The 27,232-nt window shown below is 50.9% G+C and overlaps 1 protein-coding gene across 1 annotated transcript; it reads right to left on the reverse strand.

Annotated features, from left to right (window-relative positions):
- Nucleotides 1-321: 321 nt before the first annotated feature.
- Nucleotides 322-23,642, reverse strand: LOC119120611 (voltage-dependent T-type calcium channel subunit alpha-1I-like). The gene is given in 35 exon segments (XM_037247659.1): nucleotides 322-2,290; nucleotides 3,360-3,529; nucleotides 3,679-3,859; nucleotides 3,925-4,059; nucleotides 4,123-4,257; nucleotides 4,344-4,757; nucleotides 5,041-5,162; nucleotides 5,226-5,304; nucleotides 5,514-5,584; nucleotides 6,469-6,602; nucleotides 7,669-7,778; nucleotides 7,867-8,328; nucleotides 9,130-9,219; nucleotides 9,292-9,417; nucleotides 9,714-9,840; nucleotides 9,908-10,086; nucleotides 11,613-11,681; nucleotides 11,997-12,120; nucleotides 12,812-12,912; nucleotides 13,053-13,491; nucleotides 13,589-13,659; nucleotides 14,820-14,977; nucleotides 15,050-15,134; nucleotides 15,201-15,356; nucleotides 15,433-15,550; nucleotides 15,871-16,056; nucleotides 16,773-16,924; nucleotides 17,937-18,169; nucleotides 18,254-18,572; nucleotides 18,888-18,980; nucleotides 19,097-19,430; nucleotides 19,764-19,923; nucleotides 20,427-20,524; nucleotides 22,457-22,590; nucleotides 23,319-23,642. Coding segments are annotated over 35 exon segments (5,934 nt in total). The 5' UTR covers nucleotides 23,412-23,642; the 3' UTR covers nucleotides 322-2,014.
- Nucleotides 23,643-27,232: the final 3,590 nt, after the last annotated feature.

Raw genomic sequence — 27,232 nt, forward strand, 5'->3', positions numbered from 1 at the left:
GTCGTCCACGTTTGATTCTGAAGACAGAATGCTGCTACTTCATTCTGATCGAGTGCTGACTGGAACTAGAACGTTTTTTTCTGGTGGATGAATTTGCACCATCAAGTCTCTGAGAAGGTCCAAAATGCTTCTGTTGTGCTGCCCTGGTCCTTACTAGAACCAGCAGGGCATGTTTTTGTTTTCATAATATAATACCATTTTCACAATATTTTTTTTAAATATACACGTGTAGTTTTTTCTTTTTATAATATAATATTTCTCCAATATTCTTTTTAAATAAACGCGGACGGTGTCTGGAATGATGCCTCGGAGACGCTCAGCTGCTGAAAAGCTCCTTTTATATGACACCAGAGTGACATTCAGGAAAACAGAACGGCACATGCAATTTGGGGGAGGTGGGATACACATCACATGTAACAATGCCACCCTTTCTGTGACCTTTCAGTCTGGCATTTGAATCCAATGACATAAATATGATCTCCATTCCCCGAGCTCTACTACAAGGACGTATTGCATATCTCCAACGTGGTGGAGGCAAACTCGATGCTATACAATATTTAATACTTGCAAAGTCTCCGCTACAAAAACACATCTCTGCGTCATGCATACATGTACGGCTCACAAAAAAAAAAAAAAAACGCGGCGAGACCGCCGGACTCTGTACCAGACCCGACCAGCCAACGGCAACAACGGACAAGGCAAAGCGGAGTCAGAGTTTGCTCGGCGCCGCTTGCCGTAGTTGATTTGCTTTGTTCTCTTGCTACACGCCGGCAGACCTGAGTCAGATGAGCTGTTTGGTCATTTTCAGCAAAAAAAAAAAAAGAAATCTATGTCTTTGCACTTTTTGATTTGTGCATCCAACAACATTGCAGCTCTGCTTATCTTTTATCAGGTGATCAGAATTGATTCCAAAGCCAATTTCCATAACATGTCCCCTTTCAAAAGCACTCAACTCAATGGGCAAAGATGTCAAACTAGGCTGGAAAGCTCAGCTGGGATGGAGCCTGGGAATTCCAGGCCCACCAAGGCTGACAGTACGTACGAAGTACATATTTGGCCCGTGCCGGCACTCCGCCATTTTAGCCCTTTTGGTGCACCGCATGTTTTTGTTTTGTAATCAGTCGTCTACATTCAGACACTAGCAGCTCCAAAGTCCCGTTTCCACCAAGCGGCGCCGAGGTACGGTACCAATGCAAATCCATTTGGGTTTTCGGGGTCAAACGTCTCGACGCGCCCACCGAGGAAGTCACGCGTACCGACAAATAATCATTCCTAACCGTGAAGGAAGTGAAAGGTACAAACTTATGACTCATCCAATGTCGCAATCGGTGAGGACACACAAGTTCTGGTTTTTGGTCTTCACCTGACCGCCAAGGGAACAAAAGGTGGCAACATCATTGATACCAACTCCAAATTCCCAAATTTGGCTTTGTGGCACTCAAAGCGCCAACGTTGTCCAGAGTCTCGACCTAACCATGAAGCTAGTCAAACAAACTGACGTAGTAGTGAGCTAAACAACTGGAACGGGCTCACTTTCAGATCCAACAAAATCCCAAGACCCGTTTCCAGCAAGCAGCCGTACGCTTTGCTCTTCCTTTGTCCTAAATGTCGGCCAAAAGTCAAACACGGGTCTCAATGTCGACAGTGCGTGGCCGCTTGTGGGAAAGGTGTCTTTGGAAGACAGATGCACACACAAGATCGCAGACCAGAACCTGGTAATGTCCCAGACCCGACAGAACGCACTCGTCGGTCAATGCTGTTGTCACCAGAAAAACGTGGACCGGCCACGAGGCGGTTCTTCCCCTTCCGGCGAGCGTCGGCAGGAGGTCCTAGAAGCTTCGGCGACATTTTCCCCGTCATCTTCCGGAGCCCGATTTCCCCGAATGGGGAAAGACAGGTCGCGCTTTCGACGACCGATCCCGAGCAGTCGAGTGACGGAGAGCAGACGGTTCAAAGACGAGAGAATTGGGTCATCACAGAACGAGTTCTGACACGATGGGAGGAGAAAAAGGTTTCATCTGTTTTTGCGGGAGTTTGAGTCTCTTTCCAGGCTGCTTTTTGCGTTCGTCTGCTGACGGCTCAGCGAGAGGCCCGCCTCTTCATCCTGCTGGGGGTGGAGTCCTTTCGTGGGCGGGAGGTGGGGAGTAGAGTCGTACTTCTCATTTTGGACCCGAGTGACATTGGACGGGTGACCCCGAGGTGGAGAGATGCCGAAGCCGAGGCCTTCTTGGAGCGCCGCCCTCCCTTCGGGACTGCCGGCGGCCGATGACGAGTCGCTCTGGGACGGGTGCTGCGGACAGACAAACTTGAGTTTGCGTCAAGTCCGAACAAACAATCCGTAATGTGACCTTGAGCTCAGCGATACCGTTCCATCCTAATGAGCAAACACAATCATTGTGCAACTAACCAATGAGATAAGACAAGCTGACAAACAAACAAGCTAACAAACAAAGTGAGAACCAAACTAGCCAACAAGCAAGCAAATTGCGCAACTCACCAGACATCACGCGGATGACCAACAGAAGACTGACGTAAACTAGTGAGTAAACAACCAAGCTCGCTAGCTAGCTAAATAACCAAAGCTAATCAAGCAACACAAGGCACAAATGAAAACAATTCATCAACAAATGAAATTGGAGCTTTAAAATATCCGATCTACCAAATATTACGGAACTGTATTTTTCTTCTGATCCTAGTTTGTTTTGTATGCTACGCCGTTTAAGCTTCACGTACGAGCACCCCGCCGCCCCCCAACGCAAATATATAGAGGGCAGAGATGGAGAGATTGGGGCAAAAACAATCAAAAGAAGAAGGGAGGAAAGAGCTCTCCACAACAAAGAAGAACGCCCTCGTGACGAGATTAAGGAAAAACATGATAACCGGAGAGAAGAATGGCAAAGCGAGCGCCAGCCAAGACCGACAAAGCTGAGCGGCAGCCGTGCTAATTAGCTCGGCACCGAGCGCTAGCGGATCACAGATGCACTGAGCTTTACAAAGCCGCCAGGTAGAGAGCGAGCGAGCGGGCGTGAGGGAGGGAGGGAAGGAGGGATGGGTCGCCATGGATACACAAGAACGAAAAAAGACCGGCGGCCCTTTGTTCTTGTTTCAGGCCCACGCCGGCGGAGGGAAGCCACCCCATGCGCATGGATGCATGCGGCTTGCATGCTCTTCAAGCTAAGTTGGTACATGCCGCGCTAGTTGGGGAGGCTACTGGGCCAGTTAGGCCCAGGACTCCATCCAAATGGAAATTTGCACCTGGATGAACACGTCTGCACAATTTCCGGGGTGAATTTCTGACCCCGGAAGACTTTGGTGAAGATGTCAATTCATCCATCCATTCATTCATCCGGTCTTAATACCCGTGAGTGCGTGGACCCGTTGTTTGCTCCGGGTGAGCGGAGGGACGCCCAGGAGGCCAACCGGGACGGAGGCCCGTCTCCGGGGCCGGCGGCAGGGTGAAAGAAGTCAGCCGGGAGGTAGAAGAGCGGCGAAGACCCCAGGCCTCCGTCCACGCCGCCGAGGCGCTCACCTGCAAAACGCAATCCCAGTCGGCTTTTCGGGTGCTCTTGGCTGAGTTTTCTTGCTTTTCTTTGATTTCATTGCTTCAAACTGAAATCACCATTTGGAACCTTCTCATCCCTTGACGGAATATTGTGTAGTTGTGACGCTCTACGGCACCTGTGCAATGCGCCGGGCTTTGTCGTTCCACTGAGGGCGGACGGACGCTGGTCTCGAAAAGCTGGTGGACCGCTTCCTCTTTGTCTTTTCCTCCGGAAGGAGCGGAACCAGGGAGCCCCTCGTATTGCCCCTCGTTTGGCAACTCACCTGAACTGTGGGAGTCGCCGCCACTGCTGCCGCCCTGAAGGAGAAGAGCCACCGTGATGATGGAGACTTTTATGTGTGTGTGTGTGTGTGTGTGTGTACCTGGCTTCCTCCGATCAGCATCTGGTAGCCGGCGTGTTCATCCAGGCTGAGATCATCGGGCAGTGCTGTAGACGATGATTTGTCAGACAGCTGCTCCGACATCAGTGAGGTCCGCTCCACCTCCGCCAGACGGACCTGAGAACCCCGGCACCGTCAGCCCCTGGATGTGTGTGTGTGTGCGAGTGTGTGTGTGTTTACCTCCTGCGTGTGCCCGTCACAGTCTTTACAAACAGGAGAGTAATGATGGAAGACAGAGCCAGACAGGTTGTCAATCATGTCCCCTTCCATCGAGTCTTTAATCAGCAGAGAAACACTGTCCAGCCACTGGCTCTCCTGTGACACCCAAATAATGGAAGCAGGCCCGGCCGGGCGAGCGCTTTTACTCCAGCAGCGGCAATGACGCTAAATAATATCATTACCTGAGCAGGAGAATAAAGTCGACATCTGTGGTTGGTGTGTCCGTCCTGAGGAGCGGCACCGCCAGACCCTGCGTCCTTTGGCCCCGCCACGGAAGGTCCGCCCGGGTCCCCGACGGCGGCGGCGGCGCCTACCGCGCCGGTGGCCCCCGCGATGGCCCCGATGCCTCCCATCATGCAGCACAGGCCGCCCTGGGCCAGCTCCAGCTCGATCTCGGCGTCCATCTCGGCGTCCTCCTGCGCCTCCTTGTTGGAGTCGTCCAGGTGTTTCATGAGCACGGCGACCACCACGTTGATGAGGACAAACTGAGCCGTCAACACGAAGGACACAAAGTACAACGGAGAGATGAACTGGAGCCCCGCGTGGCAGCCGTAGTCGCTGCTCGGACGCCCCGGCGGGCACTCGCGGAGGGTGTCCTGAGGAGAAGAGGAAAGATCGACCATCAATTTCATTGGATGCAAAGTCCCGTGTTAGCAGAACGTTAGCGTCACATGGCTGAATTCAACCCAGTGGGGAACTGATATTAGCATTGGTTCAGCAAAGTTCCTTTCGAGCATCTGTAGCTAATGTTATTACTCAAACCGCAAACTGATAAGTGTCATAGCTATCGTTAGCGTCATACATGCTTCTGTTAGCATTGCTAGCTAATGATAAAGTTGAATGTCAATTGTTACCACAGAGGCTTTATAAAATGTAAACCTTCATGATGCCGTTCCAGTTGTCGCCCGTGGAGACCTGGAAGAGCGTGAGGAACGCCATTCCAAAGTTCTCAAACGTGGCGTGACGGCTCATGCCCTCGCACGGATAGTCAAAGTTGCACACTGAGGATGGAAATTTTGGATCAAAATCTTGACAGCGTCCGTACGGGCCGTGGTACTTCTTACCCAGCTCTCCAAAGAGCTCCACGCCGAGAGCAGCGTAGATGAAGAAGAGCAGCATGAACAGCAGGCCGAGATTTCCAACCTGACGCACACAATCCCGATCATGTCTGTCACCCTGCAGCAACTCAAATCTTGATGGCAGTTTTCAAACTGCAACTCTACGGTGAAGTTTTCCAAAAGTAAGAACATTTTCTGTTGACCCGACGTTTCTCGGGAGAACCTCCTCGGACAGTGGCCACCGATCGTTCTGTAAATGTTAATCAATTTCCGGGAGTTCCCGCAACTGCTCACCTGAGGCAGAGCTTGGACGACAGTATCCAGTAAAGCTCTCATCCCGGTGGCCATTTTAAGCAACTTCAACACTGCAGAGGGAGAACACACACACACGCACGCACGCACACAAAGTGGAAGATTACACACTGGCTAGAAAAGAGCAACCGGGACCAGAGAGATTACGAGCGATTGATCAAAATGGGCACTCTCCAATTCCCGCAGGCCCAATTTCTAAAAGCTACCAACGGCTAGCGGGAAGAGAAACAGTCGAGGGAATTAGTGGAAGTTTTTTTAAATTCACTTTTAAAAAGGAGACTTTTATGTATATATATTCCATTCTTAAAATGACGACTTTATAAAAAGAAAAAAGCCTTATCATTATGACCTCAAAACATACAATTGTTCACTTCAGGTAAGTGTCAAATTTAGCACAACATCCAAGATAAGCTAACGTTTCTTTTTTAATATGCATAAACAGCACCAAAAAAATGGCGGGATCAGTCAGGGAAGGAGCTAGCGGGTGAGCGCGCTAACACGATCTCCCGCAGGCCCAGACAGACGCTAAACATTAGCGTGGGTGATAAAACCGCAAGATGGGTCGCCGGTTAGCCTCCAACTAGCCATCAAACCGCCACCCGGCTCGCTCATTAATTACCGCCAGCTGCCGTTTGATTAGCGCGCGGCGGCCCCGTTCTGCGCAAAAAGGTCGCGGGGGGATCACGTGCGATGGCCGTAATTATCTCTTATCCAACTCATTTCCGAGTTAAAGCGGCAAAGCCCGCCGGGCCCGGACGCCGATTGCCAACTCGGTTGGGAATTGAGATGCTAATGCGGCAGATGTAACAAAAGCACAATGTCAGTTAATCCCGCTAGACCTGAGCTCAGTGAGCATCCAAGATTTCTCACATTTGTTCCAACAGAGCAGAGAAGAAGAAGAAGAATATGTCAATGTGTCATGTGTGTGTGTGTCTACCTCTCGCTATCCTGAGCACCCTCATGATCCTGATGATGGTGGGATTAATAGGGAGGGAGGCGTTGATCTCAATCTCCTCTAACGTGATGCCCATCACAGACAGCAAGACGATGGCCAGGTCCAACTGGTTCCACCTGCAGGGACACACCTGCTGTCAACTTCATCAGAAGTAGCGGCAAGTGGATTGCGAGAGTCATCCAGGTTAGAGGCTGAGGAGCTCTCTCTTTCCATTATGTTCATTCCCCCAATGAATATTAATGCTAACGATAGCATCGCGCCCGAGGGCCGATTCTCCGCTCATGAATATTTAGGCCCGTACGGCGAGGGCGCCGTCGCACCCGCCGAGGACCCGGGAGCTCTTTACCTTGTCATCATTTACCAAAGAGATGACATTTGACTCGTCCTTTTTGCCTTTGATGAAATAAGACCAAGACGGACGGGCAAGTGTGCAGCCTTCAATCCAGCAAAATGTGAAACACGCAACAACAGAAAAAGCTTGCTCTGGAGCGCCCGCCTTTCTAAAAACGGAGCAGCAGATGTAATCATGAAGATTTCCTCAGTGAGAACTTGCGCAGCAGCAGCTGCTCCATGCGGCGGACGGCAAATGACTCTGTCGATATTGAGATCCATTAAGTTCTATTTTTTGCACCTGCACAGCTTTGGCGTGGGTGTAAAAAAATAAATAAATAAATTATATATATATACACACACATATATACACACACACACACACACACACACACACAGACATATGAGTCCTGCACACACACAAAAAAAAGGACAACACAAATGTCATCACCAGTTTGTTGCCCAACTGAAGAAGACATTTTGGTCCAAATGGATGAGTCACACGTGGCTTTTAATCATCCATCTCTGAAGCTGAAAAACAAATGCTTAAAAAAATCTCAAATTGAAAGCAGCGCGCACCCCCGCAAGTCAGATGAGCTGAGGATTCCAGTTTGTCCTTTTATGGCGAGTCATCAAATTTCATGGCCATCTTCTGCCCAGACTCAATTAGAAGCGCTGAAAATCTTTCCAATCTGCTCTTTCTAATTTGATCATGATGAGAACACTCCAAATGTGAGAAAAGGCTTTTTTTTCTTTTTCTCGGCCACGATTGGCTTCGGGGGACGACTAAACTCGGACTTTTTCAAACCGCTCACGCCTGACCCGCCCGGCTGAAACCGGTCCTCGTCATACCTGTCCTTGAAGAAACGTCGAAATCCAAAGGCCACCAGCTTCAGAGTGGCTTCAATGACAAAGGTGGACGTAAAGAAGTAGTTGCAGTACTTCAGCGCCGTCTCCAGAGACTAAGACAAACAAGACAGTCAGGAGGGATTGGCTGCAGGGCCCGGAATGTCGTGAGATGTTGGCTCCTTCAACCACATGATGGATTACCTGAGGTTGGCTGTAGTGCTCCAGTGACATGGTGATGACGTTGATGCAGATGATGAAGGTGATGACCAAGTCCAGGTAGTGGCTGGTGCACAAAGTATGGATGGACAGTCGAGTCGGCCCGTAGGAGGCGTAGTAAGGGAGCTTCTGGGCTTCTGCACACAATGGAAAGAATGTTGCAGTGGCGGAGCTGCTCCATGCTCTTTGAGGAACAAAAATTGCTAGCTACTGTTTGTGCATGTGTGCTAGCATGTTTTTCAGTGTTTTCTTACTGCGCCTCTTCTTCTCCATGCGCCGATGGCGCTTCTCCTCGCGCCGCCTGGCCTCCTCCACCTCCTGGTGTTGCCGACACTTGTGGAAGTTCTCCACCACCACGCCCACAAACATGTTGAGCACAAAGAAGCTGACGATGAGCAGGAAGGAGATGAAGTAGAGAAGCATCCACGGGTTGTTGTTGATCACCGGCTGCAAGTGAGGGCGACAACGGCGAGTTAAGATGCATACGGTATGTTAGGCTAGGCTAGGCTCCTTTTTTCATGAGCGTGATCATTAAGATTGTTCAGGATCCTCGAACCCTAACACACCAAACCCCTAAAATGAATGACCTCATTGTTACGAATGCTAAATGCCAAACCTCAACTAGCGCTAACACCGGCGCTAATCGTGATTGTAAACTCCTCGACGTCATTCATCGAGCTATTTGAAAAAAGGAAAGTGAAATTGCTACCATAGCCGACTACGGAGCCAATCCTCACAAAGTGAAGGTGGACCTGGGAAACTTTTTTTTTTTTTCTCCTCCTCTCAAGTATGCCGTATAATATGCTATCCCGCATTTCATCTTTTTAAAAGTCCAATCACTGTCCGGTTTCTATAGAAGTGTCAGCCAATTACCTAAAGCCAAGCGGCCAGCCCTGCGCCAAAAAAAAAAAAGGCATCTTCCATTGAAATATATAATTTATGAGCATATAATACATGCAGAAGATTGGAAAAGGAGCGGGTGAAAGTTATTACGCTGCACCATTAACAAACAACAATCCCGGATTGAGTGTCACAAAAAAGCGGCGGACGTGCAATTGTGTGAGAACGAGATGAAAGCTAAAATTGGATTCGTCTCTTTTTTTTTTCCTTTCTTCTGACGGACGGAAGAAAGGACGTTATTTCCTTCATGGCCTCCGCTTGAGGGTTAGGTAAACAAACGTTCAGGCAACTTTGGCGAGCGTTGACATTTCCAAGTGGCGGAATATTTGCAATTTCAAATGAATTCACCTGCTGGTCGATGCCCACCGCGTCCAGTCCGTGATACATGATGTTCACCCAACCGTCTTTGGAGGCCAGAACAAACAAGGACATCAGAGCCTTTGGGACGTGAGGCAAAAGCACACGTCGGACTCGAGTTCTTCAGCTCTCAAAGAATCCGTCGCTTCGTACCTGGCCGAGATTGTCAAAGTTATATTTGTGATGCACCCATCGGTAGCTGGCAGCCAGGCAGTCCGACTTGTTGGTGATGTTCTTCACGTCCGGCCCCACGCAGTAGTAGAACTTGCCTTTGAACAGCTGCACGCACGCACGCACAAACACACGCACACACGCTTGTTGTTGTGGCTTTTTGTGAAGCGCTTCCATAATTAGCAGCCGACGCAGCAGCTCCAGCGCACACATGAAAGAGTCCGACTGAGCGACAGCCTGCTTTTCCCTCGTGAGGAGGATTGTCAGTCAGTCAAAAGCGCGATGGAAACGCTGAGAAGAAAAGCAGGGTGGCGCCGGGCCGCAGAGGAAAAGCAACTTTTCAAGACGGAGGCTCAACACGGACCCTCTACGGCCGGCCCATTCCCTCGCTCTTCTCCGTCTACCTGAACTCCGAGAATTCCAAAGATGATGAAGAAGGCGCAGCAGATGAGGACGATATTGCCGATGGGCTTGAGGGAGGTAATGAGGGTCTCCACCACCAGCTTCAGACCGGGAGCTCTGCTAATGACCCTACCAGGGAGCAGAGAGAGCTTGCGGTGAGCTTTGGTTCAGGTTAAGCGCACCTCGGGATGCCGACCTGAGGGGTCGCAACGTCCGCAGTAGTCTGAGGACGCGGAGCACGCCGAGGATTTTAGCGCCGCCCGCCATGGACACCACGATGTCGACGAGCGAGACGAAGACCAGGAAGCCGTCCAGGATGTTCCAGCTGCTCCGCAGGTAGGCCGTCTCGCCCAGGTACAGGCCCATGGACACCACCTGCGGAGACGATGAGGAGAGCAAGCACGGCGGGTGAGACTACGTTCTCGTGTTAACGTCTCCTTTCCAGATTAGGCTCCGTTTTTTTCTTTTGTTTTCTTTCACGGTGCTCGATGAGACGCAGGGCAGCGCACGACGTGGGAGTTTAGAAGAGACATGAAAGCAGCTTCTTTGTATGTGAGACTTTGGGGTTCGGGAGCTCGTGGAGAACATTTTAGAAAATCACCAAAACATTTGCTGCCAGGCTCCACTCAGACCTTAGAGGCGTCATTGGCAGCGAATGGCTTCAAAGTCATTCCTATGCTGAAAACATTTTTCTCTTGATTTCAGAACTACTTTGAGTCCAATGTGGCTGACGTCAAGTGAGTCAGATGCAATCGTGGCAGGCTGTTGGCGATGCAGCAAAAACTCCACAGTTGACGGCGGGCACGCACGCACGCACGGGCTTCTTTTCATCCCGTCTTTCTTGCCAAGCTCACGCAGACATCCAGGCCATGTTACAAATCCGTCAACATTGAGCTCACGTGAGCGAGGAATAAGAATATCCTGGGGAGCCGTGCGGGCATCCCAAAGACTGTGACGGGGGGGGGGGGGGAATAAAGGCTTTTGTTGGGGACGGGCGTCACTTGACACCTGCCAACGCTCGCTCGTGAGAAAAGTGTCAAGCGGGAACGCAACGCTGCCTGCTTCCTCCGGGGGAAACAAAGAGAATGGCGGAAAACGACGACGAATTCTGTCACGAGGTTTTTCGGGAAACAACAGTCAAACTTTTTTTTCTTTTCTTCAAATGTAGCATCACAAGCACACGCTCTCAAATGCACAATCGCAGCTCAGCTCAACGACCATTAACACACTTTGGCTTGCGGATGTGTTAAAAGCATCTTTCTTTGCTTTTTCACTTGAAAGAAGCAAAATAAAAAAATGCTAGAGACCTTCATTTAGTTCATCTTGATGAATTTCTCTCTTCAAAGGGAGATCAATGTGCTCCCACTGTTTCGAATTAGAAGCCTGCGTGCGATCGAGGCTGTGCGCATCATTTTGCAGTGTGTGTGTGTGTGTGTGTTGATAGCTTTTGTGTTTTGAGCTTGATATTGAAGTGAAAGCTTTGTAAAATGCTGTCGTCAGGAAAAATAGCCAGTGTGGCCTGGGAACGCAGGATGCTAACAGGATGCTAACAGGATGCTAACAGGTCGCTAACAGGTCGCTAGGTCAGCGCTCGGCAGGATTCAAACAAACGGAGAAGTCGCCTCGCTGTGTTCCGGGCAGCGTTACGAGAGAGCAACCTCGACAACCTCGCAAACATGCGAGGAACAAACTTATTAAGGACGTGCTAGCAACCCGTGAACTTTGCCTCGCCTCCCGCTACCATAAACATCTCCCGCCAAGAATTAGCGGCGCCCTTGATAACGGATGAATAATAGATAAGAGCGCACTTGCCGGATTAAGAGTGTTTGCTGCCATTAGCGGGAGAAGCTAAAGAGGTGCGAGAGCCCGCTAATGCACTTGAAGAATGGATGGCCACTTACCTTGAGAGTCATTTCAGCCACAAAGATGGCAGTGAAGGCGTAGTTGGAAAGGGTGAGGAGAAGCCGTTCCTGCGACACACAACGAGAGCTCAAGTGAGAAGGACAAATGGAAAGGAAAAGCATGTCGGCATACAAAAAAAAAAAACACGGGGAAAATAGCTTTTTTTTTCCCGAAAATGCTTGTCAGCCGAAATGGACGTGACGACGGCCTCAAGAGAGCGCCGGCGATTAATATCGGCAGATACTTTGAAATAAGGTCCATTTGGGCCCGCTGCTTCAGGCCACACCAGCAATTTTTAGCCTGCGGATCAAAACAGATGGACCTCCAGCCCAGCGGACGTCCAAAGCGATCAAGTAAGAGGCCATAAGAGTAAATCACGTTACCAGGCTGCCTTGAAGGATCCTGGGCCTCTCCAGAGCCACCGTGATGCAATTGAGGAAGATGAAAACCAGGACCACGTAGTCAAAAAGCTTGTGAGCAATGATGGACTGGCAGAGGGCCCGGAACCTGGCCGGCCGGCCGCCCAGCGGGCAGGGGGAGAAAAACCACAAGAGACAATCCCAGATTTGTTCCTTTCGTAACATCGAAGATGACATCAGGCAACTCGGATGGATGGATGGATGGATGGATGGCTTTTCATCTCATCAAGATCGGATACCATTGCGCGGTTGGAACAAAGTTTACCATACCATGCCATGTGATACCATGCGTGACAATTGTGAGCAATGAGACGGAATTTGGAGAAAGAAAGAGAGAAAGAAAGAAAGAATAAGCCACCACCGGTGTGTCCCCGGGTATCGCAGACAGGATCCCCTCCGACGTGGCATCGTTTGTTTGCCGATGGCACGAGCGGATGACAAACACGCCATAAAATAGCACCTCGACAGATGGCGGGCGCCAGCGAGCCAAAGGCAGCCCGCCTGCCCGCCCGTCTCCCTCGAGTGGCCCTGACGCCAAGCCTTGGGGGGGCACTGTGGAGAGGAAGCCATTTTGATTGTTTTCAAGGTTCCCAATTAGAATCCCAAAGGCGGGCTTTTAAATGAGCTTGACGCTTTGGAAAGCTCCTCCCGCCGACGTCGGCAGGTGGCAAATCTCAAGAGTTTGCCGGCTGATTTGATCAAAGACGAACAAACGAGCTGGCTGATGATGACAATGATGACGAAGATGATAGAAAGCGTCAGCAAAACGTCCGGCTCACTTGTTTTGCGGGGAGAAGAGGTAGACGGACCAGTCCTCTCGGCTTTGGCACCAGTCGGGCTTGTACACCTCGGCCATCTTCTGCGTGCGGAAACAAAGACCCTGCAAAAAAAGGACCGACTTTGACTGCTTCCAGTTGAAACTTGGGCTTTTGGCTTTCACACCCATATTAATGCTTCAAGTTGGGCTTTGTGGACAATTCCGTTTCAAACAAAAGTTGCCCTTTCAAACAAAGCACCCACATAGTCCGTCTCTTCATCCAGATCTGCTCGTTCTTTGCGCGCGTTGACTTGCGGGAAAACGTCAACCATCAGCCGGCCGTGAGGTCCCGGAGTCTTTCCGTTACAGTCCCGGCGCTCCGTCCCGCCGCCGCCGCTCCCCGTCCCGGAAGCCCCCGTCACCGAGCCCCTGCTGCTTCTCTTCCGGGAGTCGGCGCGAGCCGGTCGGCCCCCCAGCTCCGGCAGCTCCAGGGACAGAGCCCGGCGCTCCCTCCCGGAAAGCAACAGTCCGGCCGCGGGAGGACCGTGAGGAGGCGGAGCTTGCTGGGCACGCGGGGGCCGAGAGAGGAGGGACTCTTGCTCGGCCGCTTGAGGGGTGCGGCTGCCGTGAACGCGGAGGCTACCCCCCACCAGAGGGGCCCCAAAGCCGTAGTTCCTGCGGCCCAGGCTGTTGGAGCTGGACCTTGGGATGACGCGAGAAGCAACAGGATTGACACCAAAGCTTTCCGACCATGGCGGCTCTTGAAAATTCACCACGGGAAACGGTCGTTGCTTCTTACCTGCGGCTCCAAGCAGAATGAGGATAGAAGGGGCGCCCCCAGTTGTGGTAGTTGGAACTGCGACCGTGTCGCTAAAATGGGACACAAGGTGAGGACAATCGACAGGACGCGTTTACACTGCCTCCAGATCAGATCTGGATGAAGCTGTTTTTCATCGACACTGCGTACAAGTCACAAAATTGGATTCAATTGGACTGTTTGCAAAAGCGACACAAGGAGCGCTGGCACAAATTGAAGGCCCGGGGGGTTTTCACGTTACCTATGTCAGTCCGTCAGCGGTCGTCGTCGTCAAACATTTCCAACGCTCAGCAAATGAGGTCTGCTCGAGCGGGGCCAATCATTTTGGAATCAACATTTCAAATGAGGCCGCCCTTAGAAAATGCAAAAGCCCACCCGGCAAGTGGCCACCCGGTTTGATTTGTGGAGAAAGAGAAGGCAAGCAGCCAGCCGGCCGGCCAGCCAGCCAGCCAGCCAGCCAGCCAGCCAGCCAGCCAGCCAGCCAGCCAGCCAGCCAGCCAGCCAGCCAGCCAGCCAGCCAGCCAGCCAGCCAGCCAGCCAGCCAGCCAGCCAGTCAGCCAGCCAGCCAGCCAGCCAGCCAGTCAGCCAGCCGCGTTTGTTTCGGCGTGTCTAATCCTCTCAGCGTGATGGACCTAATTATATGTTTTAGCCTTGGCTAAGACACCATCCTGAGAGAAAATATTTCCATGCGCCCGTCGCTATGGAAACAGTAACAAAGTGTGCCGCACGGGAAGTTAAGTCCCGTGTGTGTGTGTTTTAGACAGCGCAAATTGCCGTCGGGATAATTTGTTCCGCACTGGATGCCGCGAGCCACGGGCGACAACCAAGACGACAACACAAACGCCATGCCGGGACCTGTTTTTGCGTTTACGTTTCCTGCTGGGATATTTTCAGCTACTGGGTTGCACATTTTTGTCTTTACTGCCCCCTAGTGGCTGTGAGCAGGACGGCGAATACTTCAGCCTCGTCGACATCTTCACCGTCTCGACTACGGAGGAAAAATTGAAAAAGCCAGCTTGTGGCGCGCAGCTGCGTTTCAATCAATCGGGCCGGCGTCAGATAAAGTCCAATTAGGACCGGCAGCTGCTCTCCAAACTGATGCTTGTGTTTAATCGTTCATCATTTACTGGCCAGTGCGAGTGTGGGAGCCCCAGTTGAGATTTGGGTTGCTTCAACATTTTTGGGCAAACGGGGTCCAACGGAAGGCACGCACCAGCGAGAGGGAGCGTCTCTCTAGGCTTCCCTTGCCGCCGCTGCCGCTGATCACGCTGCTGTTGCCGGACCCGCCGGGGAAGCTCCGCCTCTCCCGGGACCCCGCCGAGGCATCTGGCTCCAGGTGGCCGTTTGGCGTCAAGGTGCAGATTCTGGGCTCTGGAAAGCAGACATGGAGAAACGGTTGACCTTTCCCCGTCTGTGACGTTTTGCCAGCACGGCCAATCTCACCCGACAATTTGACGGAATCCTGCTTGTCGCTCTCGTCAAAGTTGGAGGAGGAGCGCTCGTCGGAATAGGAGCGATTGGCGTCGCCCTGGCGGGCACGTGAGCAGGTGAGCGGGCTTTGCGAGGTGAGGCGAGGCTTGACTTGAGGCCTTACCTCGGCCTGGAAGCCTTCCACCAAGATGGCCACCAGCAGGTTGAAGAGGACGTAGTTGCCGAAGGTCATGAGCGCCACAAAGTAGAGCGCCGCCAGCGGCGAGGTGGCCGCCATGCCGTTGTACAAGACGGCGTTCCAGTCCTCCTGCGTCAGGATCTGCAAGCGCACCCAGGACAAGCAAGCCACATCAATAGTTCATTTTGCTGGCGACACGGCGGACCCGACCGATTACCTGGAAGACGGTGACGATGGCCCACAGCAGCGAGTCAAAGTTCTTCCTGTCCGGCACCGTGTCGCCCGTCTCCGTCTTCAGGCTGAACTTGCAGCCAAAGATGTGCATGCCCAAAATGCTAACCAGAGACAGAAAGCAGAGAAGATGATTTGCGCCCGTGTGGTTCCGGGTCCGGCGAGTCGGCCCTCGGCGTGCTTTTGGAGTGTCAGCTCGTCGGAGCGTGACGCACGGCACGGCACGGCACGGCCTCCGGAGTCCAAAAGAATAATTGGGCGCTCTGATTCTCAAGGCCGGCAAGTTACACAAAAACACTCCACGCGTAATGGCTGCCTGGCGGAAAACACTTGAAAAACAAAATGTCAATGACTAAAGTATTGGGACACGCAACATCTTGAAGTTTGCCGTTGAGGGCTCACACACAAATATGCTCGGTCTTACCTGAATATGAAAATGAAGAGCATGAGCAGCATGCAGAAGGTGGCCACGTTGTCCATGGTCTTCATGAGGACCACCAGCTGCCGCCTCAGAGCCGGCATGAACCTGACCAGCTTGAGGACCCGCAGAAGACGGAAGGTCCTCAGCACCGACAGCCCGCCGTCAGACTGGCCCAAGATCTCGCACACGCTGAATGGATGGATGGATGGATGGATGCGGCAAAGCAGAAAAAGATGAGCTGTTTTATAATTACAGAAAAATTGTCAATATTTGTCAATTGTTTTCTTTTTAATTGGACATAAAAAAAAAAGACGATATTCAAAAAGCCTTAAAGAAAATTCTCAATGACATTGGGGCAAAAATATTTCAAAACAGTTCTGCTTGCAACTCATACTTTATGTTGTAAGTTGAGCTCGTTATATATATTTTTGAATTAACCGGCAGATCAATTGCAATTTTTCTCGGCTAAATATCGAAATGGGCCTGAGACGAATCCCTTTGTGTCGGCTTCTTTGTCCGGAATGTCCATCATGCTGACAAATTAAAGGCGGGTGCAGTCCCCGCCTCCTTCGTGGCAGGAGAAAGCAGAGCGGCGACAATGGAGCGCCGTACACTTTAGCGAGCGCATTGAGGCGCGCCGACAGCGGCAAATTGGAGATAAGGCCACGATACGGCGTGACGGCCTCGTTTGATCGGGGGGGGGGGGGGGGCCTTTCATGTCCAATCAAAGGGGGCAAACAGGAAACGCATAAAAAGCACCTGAAGCCTGACAAAAGACCAAAAGGGATGATTTGACGCTCTGGCATTCAAACACTTGACAAGGTTCCGAGCAGCTGGAGCTCAGGCAGCAAAATAAATAAATAAATAAATAAATCAGAGGGATGCCATTTGTGGAAGCGTCTCACCTGATGATGACGATGATGCCGTCAAAGACGTTGTACGGGTTGCGCAGGTAGTTGAAGCTGCCGAAGGCGGTGACTTTGAGGAGCATCTCCAGGGAGAACATGCTGGTGAAGACGATGTTGCAGATCTCCAGAACGTTGGTCAGCTCCTCAGGCTGAGCGCCACACACAAAGACGGACTTTCAGAAAAGGGCTCGACCCGGCCCCACCCGGTGCCGCCTCCCTTCAGAACTTCCAGGAATGGCAGGCAGGCAGCCAAGCAGGCAGCCACGCAGGCAGGCAGGCAGGCGCTAATAAGAGCTTAGCGGCAGGCTAACGACGCTTGCCCACCCGTTTGGCTAACGACGCGAGCGCGGCTTTGTGTCCCGGTCTCATTAGAGGCAGACCGGGGATCAGATGCAAAGACCTTACCGGCGACGGCTCAACTAGATCTATAACGAGCGCGCGAGGGAACGGACGCTGTCATTGCACGGACAAAATGTTGTAAATGTTATTTATTTATTTATTCTATTTATTTATTTGGCCTCGGCCTGCTCACAAACAGGTGAATCGTTGGCAGCTGTTAAGAAACAGTGATCCACATGCTGCTTCATCTCCTAATTGAGGCTAATGGCATGGTCATCGGAGCAAACCTATTGCAATCGTTGCATCACCATCGGCGATAATCCCATCCCATCACAACCAAGTGATATCCTAATAGGACCCAATCGCATTGGAGAGTGTCTAGGAATCGCAATGGAGTGAGTCCCTAAAGTGATTCACATGGCCAAAGGATCCGCTCGGATGGGAACTGGGGCCAACCGTCCGTGCCGACGTGTGTTTTGTCTCGTTGACAAGAGGGTGAGGAGCAGCGCCAGTGTTTGGTCTCCATGGCGACGCAGGTGCCGCGTCAGATTGAGCCAGTTCGACTTTGGCCCCGCTGGACGTCTTCCCGGTTAGAGCGCCGCCGTCGCCCGACTATTTTTAGCCGCCGCGAATCGAGCGCGGCAGACGTCGATAGAAAGACAAAGCGGGGACGGGAAAAAGAAAACAAAAGAGGGCAAAAGTCACGTCTTCTTTCCATTGTCGCGTTCGCTTCGATTGTGTTTTCTCCGATAGGATCAGCGTTAAAAAAAATGAGCCGAACCCTGACCCCAAGCCAAAAGTGAGCACGCTTGCAGTCCGTACCTGCTGGTGATGCTCGATGCCCATGCTGATGGTGTTGATGAGGATGGCGATCATGATGCCTCTGTTGAAGTATTTGCTCTCCACGATGGCCCACAGCTTCCTCCTGGTGGCGTACCACAGCCGCCCGCAGCGCTCGCAGCTGTCCGCTTGGCCTCCCGCCTCGTCCGCGGCGGGGAGCGGCGGGGGCTCGCCGCGGGGGGCGTGCTTAGTTTTGTGGCGGTCCGCCGCCGGGCCTGAGCGCATTCAGCAAAATCATTTTTCCCTGAATAGGATCAAACTCGAAAGTCTCGCAAGACGATAAATGGGCAGGCGCTCACCGTGGGGCAAAAGGTCACGACGCTGACGAGCTCCCCTCCCGTTGGCCTGCGCCGGGCGCCGGCCCCTGGCGCGGAAGCCCCGGGGTTTGCCGCGCAGGGCGTTGAAGAGGGCCACCACGTGGCGGCGGGCTTTGCGGAGGACGTGGCAGAGGAGCTGGAAGAGTTCCTCGTAGCAGTCGCCGGGCTCGCTGGCCAGCGTGGACGAGGACGAGCGGCGCGCCCGCTGCTCCTGCATCAGCTGGTGCTCGCGCTGCTTGGTCTCCGAGAACTGCGTGGCGATCACCACCAGGCACAGGTTGATCATAAAGAAGGAGCCCACCTTGAAGAGTCAAGCGGGGCATCATAAGTCGACACACCCTGGAAACAGACACGCTCGCGCCGAGAAATGACGACTTCATTTGCAAAGAAAGGCGGCTGATGATTAGCAAGCCGGACGTCCTGCCACCTTCTTCCCTATCAGCCATCAAAGCAGTCCATCCATCCATCCTCGCTCATCTTCATCATCTTGACTTCCCAGCTTTCATCTCCCCCATCTTCCAGGCCATTTCATCACCCCCTCCCTCCCTCCCAGGAATCCCAATGAGCCATCAAGCGAACCATTTCCACGCTGTAAAAAGAAATTGCTCAGACTCACAATGATGAGCAGGATGAAGTAGATGAAGTTGTAGAAGGAATGTGCGTCCATCACGTAGTACATGATCTCCACCCAGCCCTCCAGCGTGATCACCTGCACACACACACGCGCACGCGCACGCACACACACACACACACACACACACACACGCCCCGCCCGAAACGCATCAACACACACACACGCGAAGGCAAGGAGCGTTCGCCACGTACCTGGAAGATGACGATCCAGGCGTAGGCGATGTTGTCGAAGTTGATGGCTCCCTTGTGCGGGTTGCTGAATCCGGTGTGACACCTGCTGTAGTACTGGTTCCAGTTGACGCACAGGCCCGTCGAGCCGTTGAGCGGAGGCTCGGCGCCGAGGCCCAGCGAGCGGCGGCGGAGTACGTCGTCCTTGTCCAGGCAGCAGACGCGGCCGCCCTCGCGCCGCGACGGCACGTCCCGGCACGACATGATGCCGTTGTCCATGGGCAAGGAACAGATGAACGGACGCTCGTCGTCCTCGTCCGCCATGTAGTACGGATGCGGCAGGCGGACGCCCGTCGTCCTGATTTAGCAAAGCAGCAGTTGAGATTTGGTTCGCATGTCTAGCGCGAGGCAAGCCACAAAATTGGTAGCCATTTTAGATGGGGGTAGCCATTTTAGATGGGGGCAGCCATTTGAACTCATTCCCTGCCAACCCAGTGTGTGTGTGTGTGTGTGTGTGTGTGTGTGTGTGTGAAAAAAGTCAAGTGGGTCAGGGCGTTGCATGATGGCTTTATGTTAATCTTCAAATTGGTTGCCGTGGCAACGCTTTGACCCTCCCGGGAACTTTTTTTTGAAGCCACTTCCTACGTGAAGCCAACCACCTTACGGACGGACGCAGACACGGCACACTCACAGCGTGAAGTTCTCCTCCGGGTAGCAGCGGTTCCTCAGCAGCCCCGCCCATAACTGAACGCCGATGATGCCAAAGATGAAGAAGACAAAGAAGCAGAGCAGCAGCACGTTGCCCAGCATGGGCAGCGTGTCCAGCAGCAGATTGACCAGGATGCGCATGCCTACGCAACGCAACACACACACACACACACACAGAGACGGACGGGATTCGTGAAAGTAACCAAACAATGATTGGCGTTTGTCTTGTTTCATTTCAACGTAAAATAAAATGAAATGACATCATCGTTAAGATTTTTGGATCAAGTCAATTGCAGTCCTCGCTCATTAAACCAAATACAAAATAAATAAAATAAATGAAATGCAAATGAGTCTAGAATCCAATTAAATATGATTTTAGGGGAAAAAACTGTCATCAATAAAACAAAAAATAAATCAAGCAAGTTTTTGGGAAAATTCGGTAAGAGCCTCAAAGTTGAATTTAACGACACTTTTTCCACATCACAAAAAAGATTTCGCCGCTGTTGTGTTTTAAAACCCTCGGCTAGCGTGCTAATTTTAGGCTCACTTTGGTCATTTTTGGTGGCAACAACCTCAAGGGGCTACATTTAATTTCTGGTCATGGAGTTTTGGTGGGTCAAATGAGCTCGACGTTCTCGCGACTCACTCGGCACTCTGTTGATGGCTTTGAGCGGTCGCAGGACTCGCACCGTCCTGATGGCCGTGAAGTTGATGTTCTGCAGGTCCAGCGAGTACTCCACCATGCTGAGGGGGGGAAAAAAGAAAAAAGCGCTGGATTATTTTGGACCTTATTTTCAGGACAAATTTGAAAAGACCTCAGTGGGACGTCAAGAAGAAACAAAAACAAAAAAATCATCAGAACAATTTTTTTGGAAGGGAAAAAAAAAGTTCCCATGTGAAGAGAGCCTCGTTGTTGGCACTCTCTAAATTTGTAATCATTCAAATTTGATGCGCGTGTTAAGAACACTCTTCTTCTCTGTGACGTGTCAAATTTACAATCAATATTTCATTTGGCCCACCGGCGACCACGTGAGACGCCAACCAGCGTATTCTCAACTTGAGAACCTGGCGAGATGATGGAGCGCAATGATATGACGGCGCCGCTTCGGGGGGATAATTGCCGGGCTGAGAAGAAGAACTCCCAGCTCACGTGGAGATTGGGTGTCAAGATGTCAGGAACCCGCAGAGCGTATTGAAATTAAAAAGCGCCGTTCCGCAGCCAGATTCCGATGAGGCGGGAAAAAAAGAAAAGTCCGTCAAAACAGTCTGGAGTTGCAGATAAAGACGCTCCATCCCCCCCCCCCCCGGGTTGGAAGTTCCGGCGACGCCTTCGCCGCCCGTCATCGGCCGCGCAAGCAAGAAAGGACTTTGACGGCAGCTGCAGTCCATAAATGGTAGCCGAGATGTTCTTTGCTTTCGTCTTTGTCAGAACTCGGACGAACCTTCGTTGGTCCGATGAGTCACGACATGAAGTACGGAAACAAAATTCATACGTTTTTTTTCTTTTCTAAATAGTCGTTTGATTAATCGGCTATTTTTATGCCAATTGGCTCCGGCCTAAAAAAAAAACATTGAGTTTATGAGTTTAGTATCACGCAAAAAGCCTTTTTTAAAAATGATGACAACACGTGACTTCTTTCTTCCGTGTTTGTTTGGCCTCATGGGGGTGCTTGGCTGCTCAGCCATGTTTACTTTCTCCTCGTGGCCCCGCGTGAGATTCTCCCAAGGGCTTCTGGAGCGGAACGGCGGCGCCGGGACGCGCCGACGCTTTGTGTTTGTCGAACAGGACGCCAGAAGTGAAAAGAAAAACAAACACGCAGTTGCGGCGGAATTGGATGTGTCGGCTGTCATTTGATCGTCGCTCATCCAAATTGGTTTAGCCCAAATTGAACAAATATAAACAATTAACAGTAGTCAAATGAAAATAAATGGCAACAGCGCTAAAGGCAAACAATTATCAGAAAGAATGAACAATTCAAATGATATGACACGGTGTTTGTTTATTTATTGATTTAGCCACCTCGCGAGGTCAAACATCAACATCGGGACTAATGAGGGTCAAGAGGGTCGGACGGCCAACGACCGGCGGGCCGACCCCACGGCGGCTAAATGGCATTTAATCAGCGGCGGCAGCCCAGACGCCTGCCATTAACTCGGTGACCTCACGCATCATCCGACGATTGGGCCCGCGCTAATTAATTTCAACAAGCACGCAAATGCAAACACAGGCAAATGCAAGGTGGCGACACACACACACACACACACACGCGCACACGCTGCAAAATCAGGTTCAATTCAAATGGCCACAATCAAACATTTGCTGTTGGAGAATATTTTGAAGTTAGTTTGAGTCTGTAAACCAGCTTGAGGAAAAACACGCGCACACACACATGCGCACACACACACACGCACGCGTGCACGCACACGCTCATTAAAAATTCTGTCGTGTGCTTTGGCGGGCTGTTTTCCGGTCACGCTGGCGTTCTCACGCACGCGCACAAGTTTGAGGCGTAGACACTTGCTGCTCGCGCTAATCCCTTCCCCGCAGTTCGCCCAAGTTCCCGGGGGTCTTTTTATGGCGCGGGTTGCCCGCGGTGCACGAGTGTGTAATTGGCCGTGCCGCCTCTGCCGTGCCCGATGGGAGGAGGATGAAGAAAAGCAAGATGTCTGGCTTACCCTGCCATGACGATAAAGAAGTCCAGGCGGTTCCAGGTGTCGCCGAGGTAGCAGCGCCGGCCGAAGATTCCCAGCGCCACCATTTTGATCACCATCTCCAGGGCGAAGAAGATGTAGATGAAGGCGTCAAAAGCCTGCCGAGACACATTGTTGCTTTGAGTAAACATCAACAAGGTGATTGGATTAGCAGTCATGTGCGCTAAATGCTAATACTCATTTTACAGTTAGAAAGAAAAAAAAATCAAAGACAGTTCCTGTTTAAAAAGACACAAACAAGTTTCCCCAAAGACAACGTTGAGTTTCATTTCAGAAACATCAAAAGCCATTTAGAATCGACAGTCAAGTAGCACGCTATGCTAACAGATGTCAAGTCAGCTTTCGTTTTGTGGCTCGTCACGTCTCCGCCGATGCTTGGCGTCAATCAAATGAGATGCCAACGGACAGCTTGCATGTGCGTGGCGTGTTGCGTAAGCGCTAACAGGCTGGAGACGTATGCCTGCGCACAGCACCCACTCGTCCACCTTTGACACGGGAGGGGGGGGTGCTCGTCTGACAAGCGAGATGCTCACAAGAGCATGAAGACCACATGCTAAGTTGGTGAGTCACGGCCGGGAGCTTCTAGTGGGCGTCGATCCGAGCTAGAGCTGCGTTGAGAAACGCAAACCACGCCAGGCTGCTCGATGGCGCCTAATGGAACTATCGGCTTTTGGACCCCCCCCCAGGATTCTTTGTAGCCACTCTCAATTTCAAATGTGCGTGTGTGCAGTTTAGTGTCAAGAGTCCGATTAGTTTTTCAAAGTAAGGTCACTGAAACCAAAATCTGCATTCCAGTCATTGCAATGGAACGAAAGGTAGAACTTACCGACAGGATCTGGCATCGGTCGGAGGGGCAGTCCATGTTCTGGCAGGGTTGGTACATGCCCAGCGTGACGCAGTTGAGGAGGATGACCATCATGCTCACTCGCTCGAACCACGTGAAGACAAACGGCCGGTTAAGGGAAACTCTGAGCACCGATAGCAAGATTTGCAAGTGGCGTTCCCCAGGGCTCTGTAGCGAGACTCCTCAAATTTCATTTGTTTACAGCAACTATGCTAATCTTCAGCGCCACCATTCACGCGGCTTCATGGCCTCGCCGCAGTCAGGAAGAAGGTTCCGGATGGCTCCGAGGCTCTTCCCGAGCCGCGGGCCACCAAAAGGAGGTCACCGGCTAAGATGGTAGCGGGTCCTCCCAGGGTGATGACACCCTGGGAGTTCCTGCTCAAGCTTTAGAATTAAAAAGGCTCGTCTGTCTTTCTGGATCTCGGGAGGCCCGCTTACGCCGGGAAAGCCCGAGGGACAGGTCGGAGCTCCTCCCGAAACGTGTCTCGCGAGCCAAGCCTCAGGTCCGGCGGTCACAGTCGGCTGACGCCTTCTGGCTTTGACAGCCGTTTGGGTTGACATTTGAAGGCACTATGCCATTTGTGGCCGGGTCAGCATTTTCCTCCACATACAGCCAAGTGCACCTGATGAGCCCAAAGGTGCAAGACCATTTCAGCACCTCCTCCTCGTTTTTTGGGGTTTACGGTTGAACTACATTGCAATCTCATTAGAATAAAGTCCGATTTTATGAGGCGCTTTTGGCTCCACGCCATCAAAATGAAAAGCCACGTGAATTTTTTATTTTTTTTTTAATCACTCCTCATTTGAACTCGAAGGTGCTCTTTCAGCCTCAACATAGTAAAAGCCTATTTTCCGCATTCCATCCGACTTTACATCTCCCACTCAGCTGCCACGGGAGTCCGTCAGACTTGTTGCCATGACAACCAGCACACAAAAAATAAAAATATAGATAAATCCGGAGTGTGCACCCGATTTAATAAGTCACCATTTGGCAAATCAGAAATTGGCGCTAAATTTATGAAAATCTCAAGCAGAACATTTCGTGACACACACACTCACACTCACACACACACACACACACACACACAGTAGGGGTGGGGGGGCTGTTCAGTGAGATTATGAAATGCGCTCATTTAGCAGTCCATCAACTTGCCTGAGGGAGGGAAAGCCAAAACTCAGCAGGCTGACAAACTGACAAAGCTCGTGTGTGATGACACCACTACAGGGAACGACAACCTGTACAATGGACACACACACACACACGCACACACACGTTCTTTTAACTGGAAGTTCTATAGTAAGCTTTGCTTGGTTTCGAAGACCCTTCTGTTCTGTCCCCTTTAAATGCTGAAGCGTTAAAAAAAAAAATATATATATATATATATATATATATATATATATATCTCAAAATAAAATATAATATAAAATAATGTATAAAATGACAAAATATAGTACTTGTATTAATGGTAAAAAAAAGTCTAGCGAGCCCGCATGGTTCGGATTGGACCATCTGCTGGGCTCTTTTTCCTCTTGTGTGTGTGATGTAGCTTGATGCCAACTTTGAGTGGGTAGCTTTACTTGGAGTGCCCACCAGCAGTTGAAATAGACACACACACACTCGCACAACACCCAACACAGGACTCCACTGGAAGCCCAAACTAAAATTTTGGCTTGAAACCTTAACTTGAAGCCCCAGTCGGTGACTTTGCGTGTTCTGTTTTGCGCAACACGCCATGGTGCAAACATAGCCGCTGGCAAGCTAACAGCGCTGTAGCTATTCAGCGTGCTCGCTTCCACGTTCGCCATCCACTTGCACTTTTTGCCGGGAGCAGAGAAGCAATTATCTCCTCGGCACAAATGTTTTAAGGAAAACATTGAAAATGACAAATCGGCTGTGACATTTTAATAGCTCGCACGCGCTACATGAAATGGCCTCTTTGTCATCGTCGCCGAGGATTTTTTTTCCACATCCCTGGAAGGCCTCGCGCTCATTCTTTTTTTTTTTTTACATGGGCAAAAGCAGCCAGCCATATGTTCAATGATCACTAAAACGAGTCTGCTCCCAACCCAAACACCGAGCGAACACGGAGGCCGAGCGCTGCCGAAACATCCGCCTCCAAATAAAAGCCGCCCGCCGCTGCTCGCACTGAATTATTGATGAGAAAGAAAACCTGCCTGCCGGCCGCTTTATTGAGGGTGAGGCCCCGAGAACAAATGAGCTTTCCCCACTGTAAAAAAAAAAAATATATATATATTAAAAGCTGATGACAGGAAATCAGCAATTAAAACAGCTTGATGAGATTTCAGCCTGTTGCATGATTCTCAGCCTTTTTTTTTTTTTTCCAAACGGCTCATTAAAGAAATTTCATATCAAAGTGCGGCAGTCTTGCTGCCAGACTCAATCTCAAAAGTTTGACGTGTTGTTTGACTGTGAATGAACTCATTCATTGCCAACCCAGTTAATATCTTTGACGTCTATAACCATCAATGGCACTGAATGAGTTAAGTAGGACAAAAATGAAGACTCCTCAAAGTGAAGCGGCCAGGCAGGATCTTTGCTAAAGATAGTTTTAAAAGCGGATCGCGGCATTAGCATGAAGACTGATAGCCGCATTAGCATTGAGCTGGAGGGAGCTCAGACACGAGTCCAAAGTTCAACAAAGATCTAAAAAGGGAGTCTGGATAAAAACAGATTTTTAGTTGGCTTCATTTTCAAAATTGGTGCTCCGTGTTGTCCGGGTTTGTCTCATTTGTTTTATGCTTTGCTGACTTTTGTGTGTTTGTTAGGTGCTCTCAAATAGTCTGTTTTTTGGGGGTTTTCCTCATTATTTGGTCTCATTCAAACTTATTTTGGTTGCTTTAGATTTCATCTCAGTGTAGTCCTCGTCTTATCCTGATTAAGACAATCCAAAGAGTTCGAGCCTCGTGCAGACTGAAGCCAAAGAGAAAGTCGCCGGGAGTACATCGAGTTTACTTTTGGGGATTCAGGTTTTTTTTTTTTTTAAATGCCAATTCGGGGACAGCGAGCACATGAAGACGGAACGGTCTGTTTGCGCCGACGAGGTAGCGTGTGTGTATGTTGAGAGCGTTGCAGATGTCAAAGTGATTTGATTTGAGGGACTATAGGCCAGTATGAAAAGCCCCGCCCCCTCCCCCCGGTGCTGCTTCAGCTTTAAAGATTATTCATTAAGTGGAAATCATTCAATGTTACGCCCCCCTGGAGCCGTTGCGGCGAGTTGATGAAAATGAAATGAGCGAGCGAGTGAGCGAGCGAGCGTGTGCGTTATGGTGGGCCCATAAAGCCATGAATGAAGTGTTGTGGTTAATTATTAACATGACGTTGGTGCTTAATGCACCCTGACATGTACAATTTTTCAATTCTGCACAATAATAACTAACTGACCCTCACAATGTGTGTGTGTGCGTGCGTGCGTGCGTGCGAGGTATCAGTATTTTGGTCTGTGTGTGGAAGAAATGTGATGCATGCATGTACATTGGCAAGTACCCAAAAGTACTCACAAGTACTTGTGGGTACAAGTACTCACGCATTTATGATGTGATGGTGATGATCATGATGATAAAGATGGATGAAGATGAAGATGAGAAGAAGACGATGAAGATGATGATGAAGATGCATATGATGATGCAGATGATGGAGTGGGTCAGAGAGCGGGACAACTCAAAGGAGATTGGTCGGACTGCTTCGGTCCCCATCGGTGACGAGCTGGCCTTCACGCTGCCGCGTTTGCCCAAACACCGAGGTCGGCGACTATTTCACGGGCAGGAAATGTCAAATTGGACCCCGACCCAGCGGCGTCTCGGCCCAAAAGAAAGTCAAAGGATATGGACTGGAAACCAGGTGGATGCACCAGCTGCGGGGGCAGGTGGTCTGCTTG

The sequence above is a fragment of the Syngnathus acus genome, chromosome 1 (assembly GCF_901709675.1).
Source record: "Syngnathus acus chromosome 1, fSynAcu1.2, whole genome shotgun sequence".
In the NCBI taxonomy this organism is placed as follows: Eukaryota; Metazoa; Chordata; class Actinopteri; order Syngnathiformes; family Syngnathidae; genus Syngnathus; species Syngnathus acus.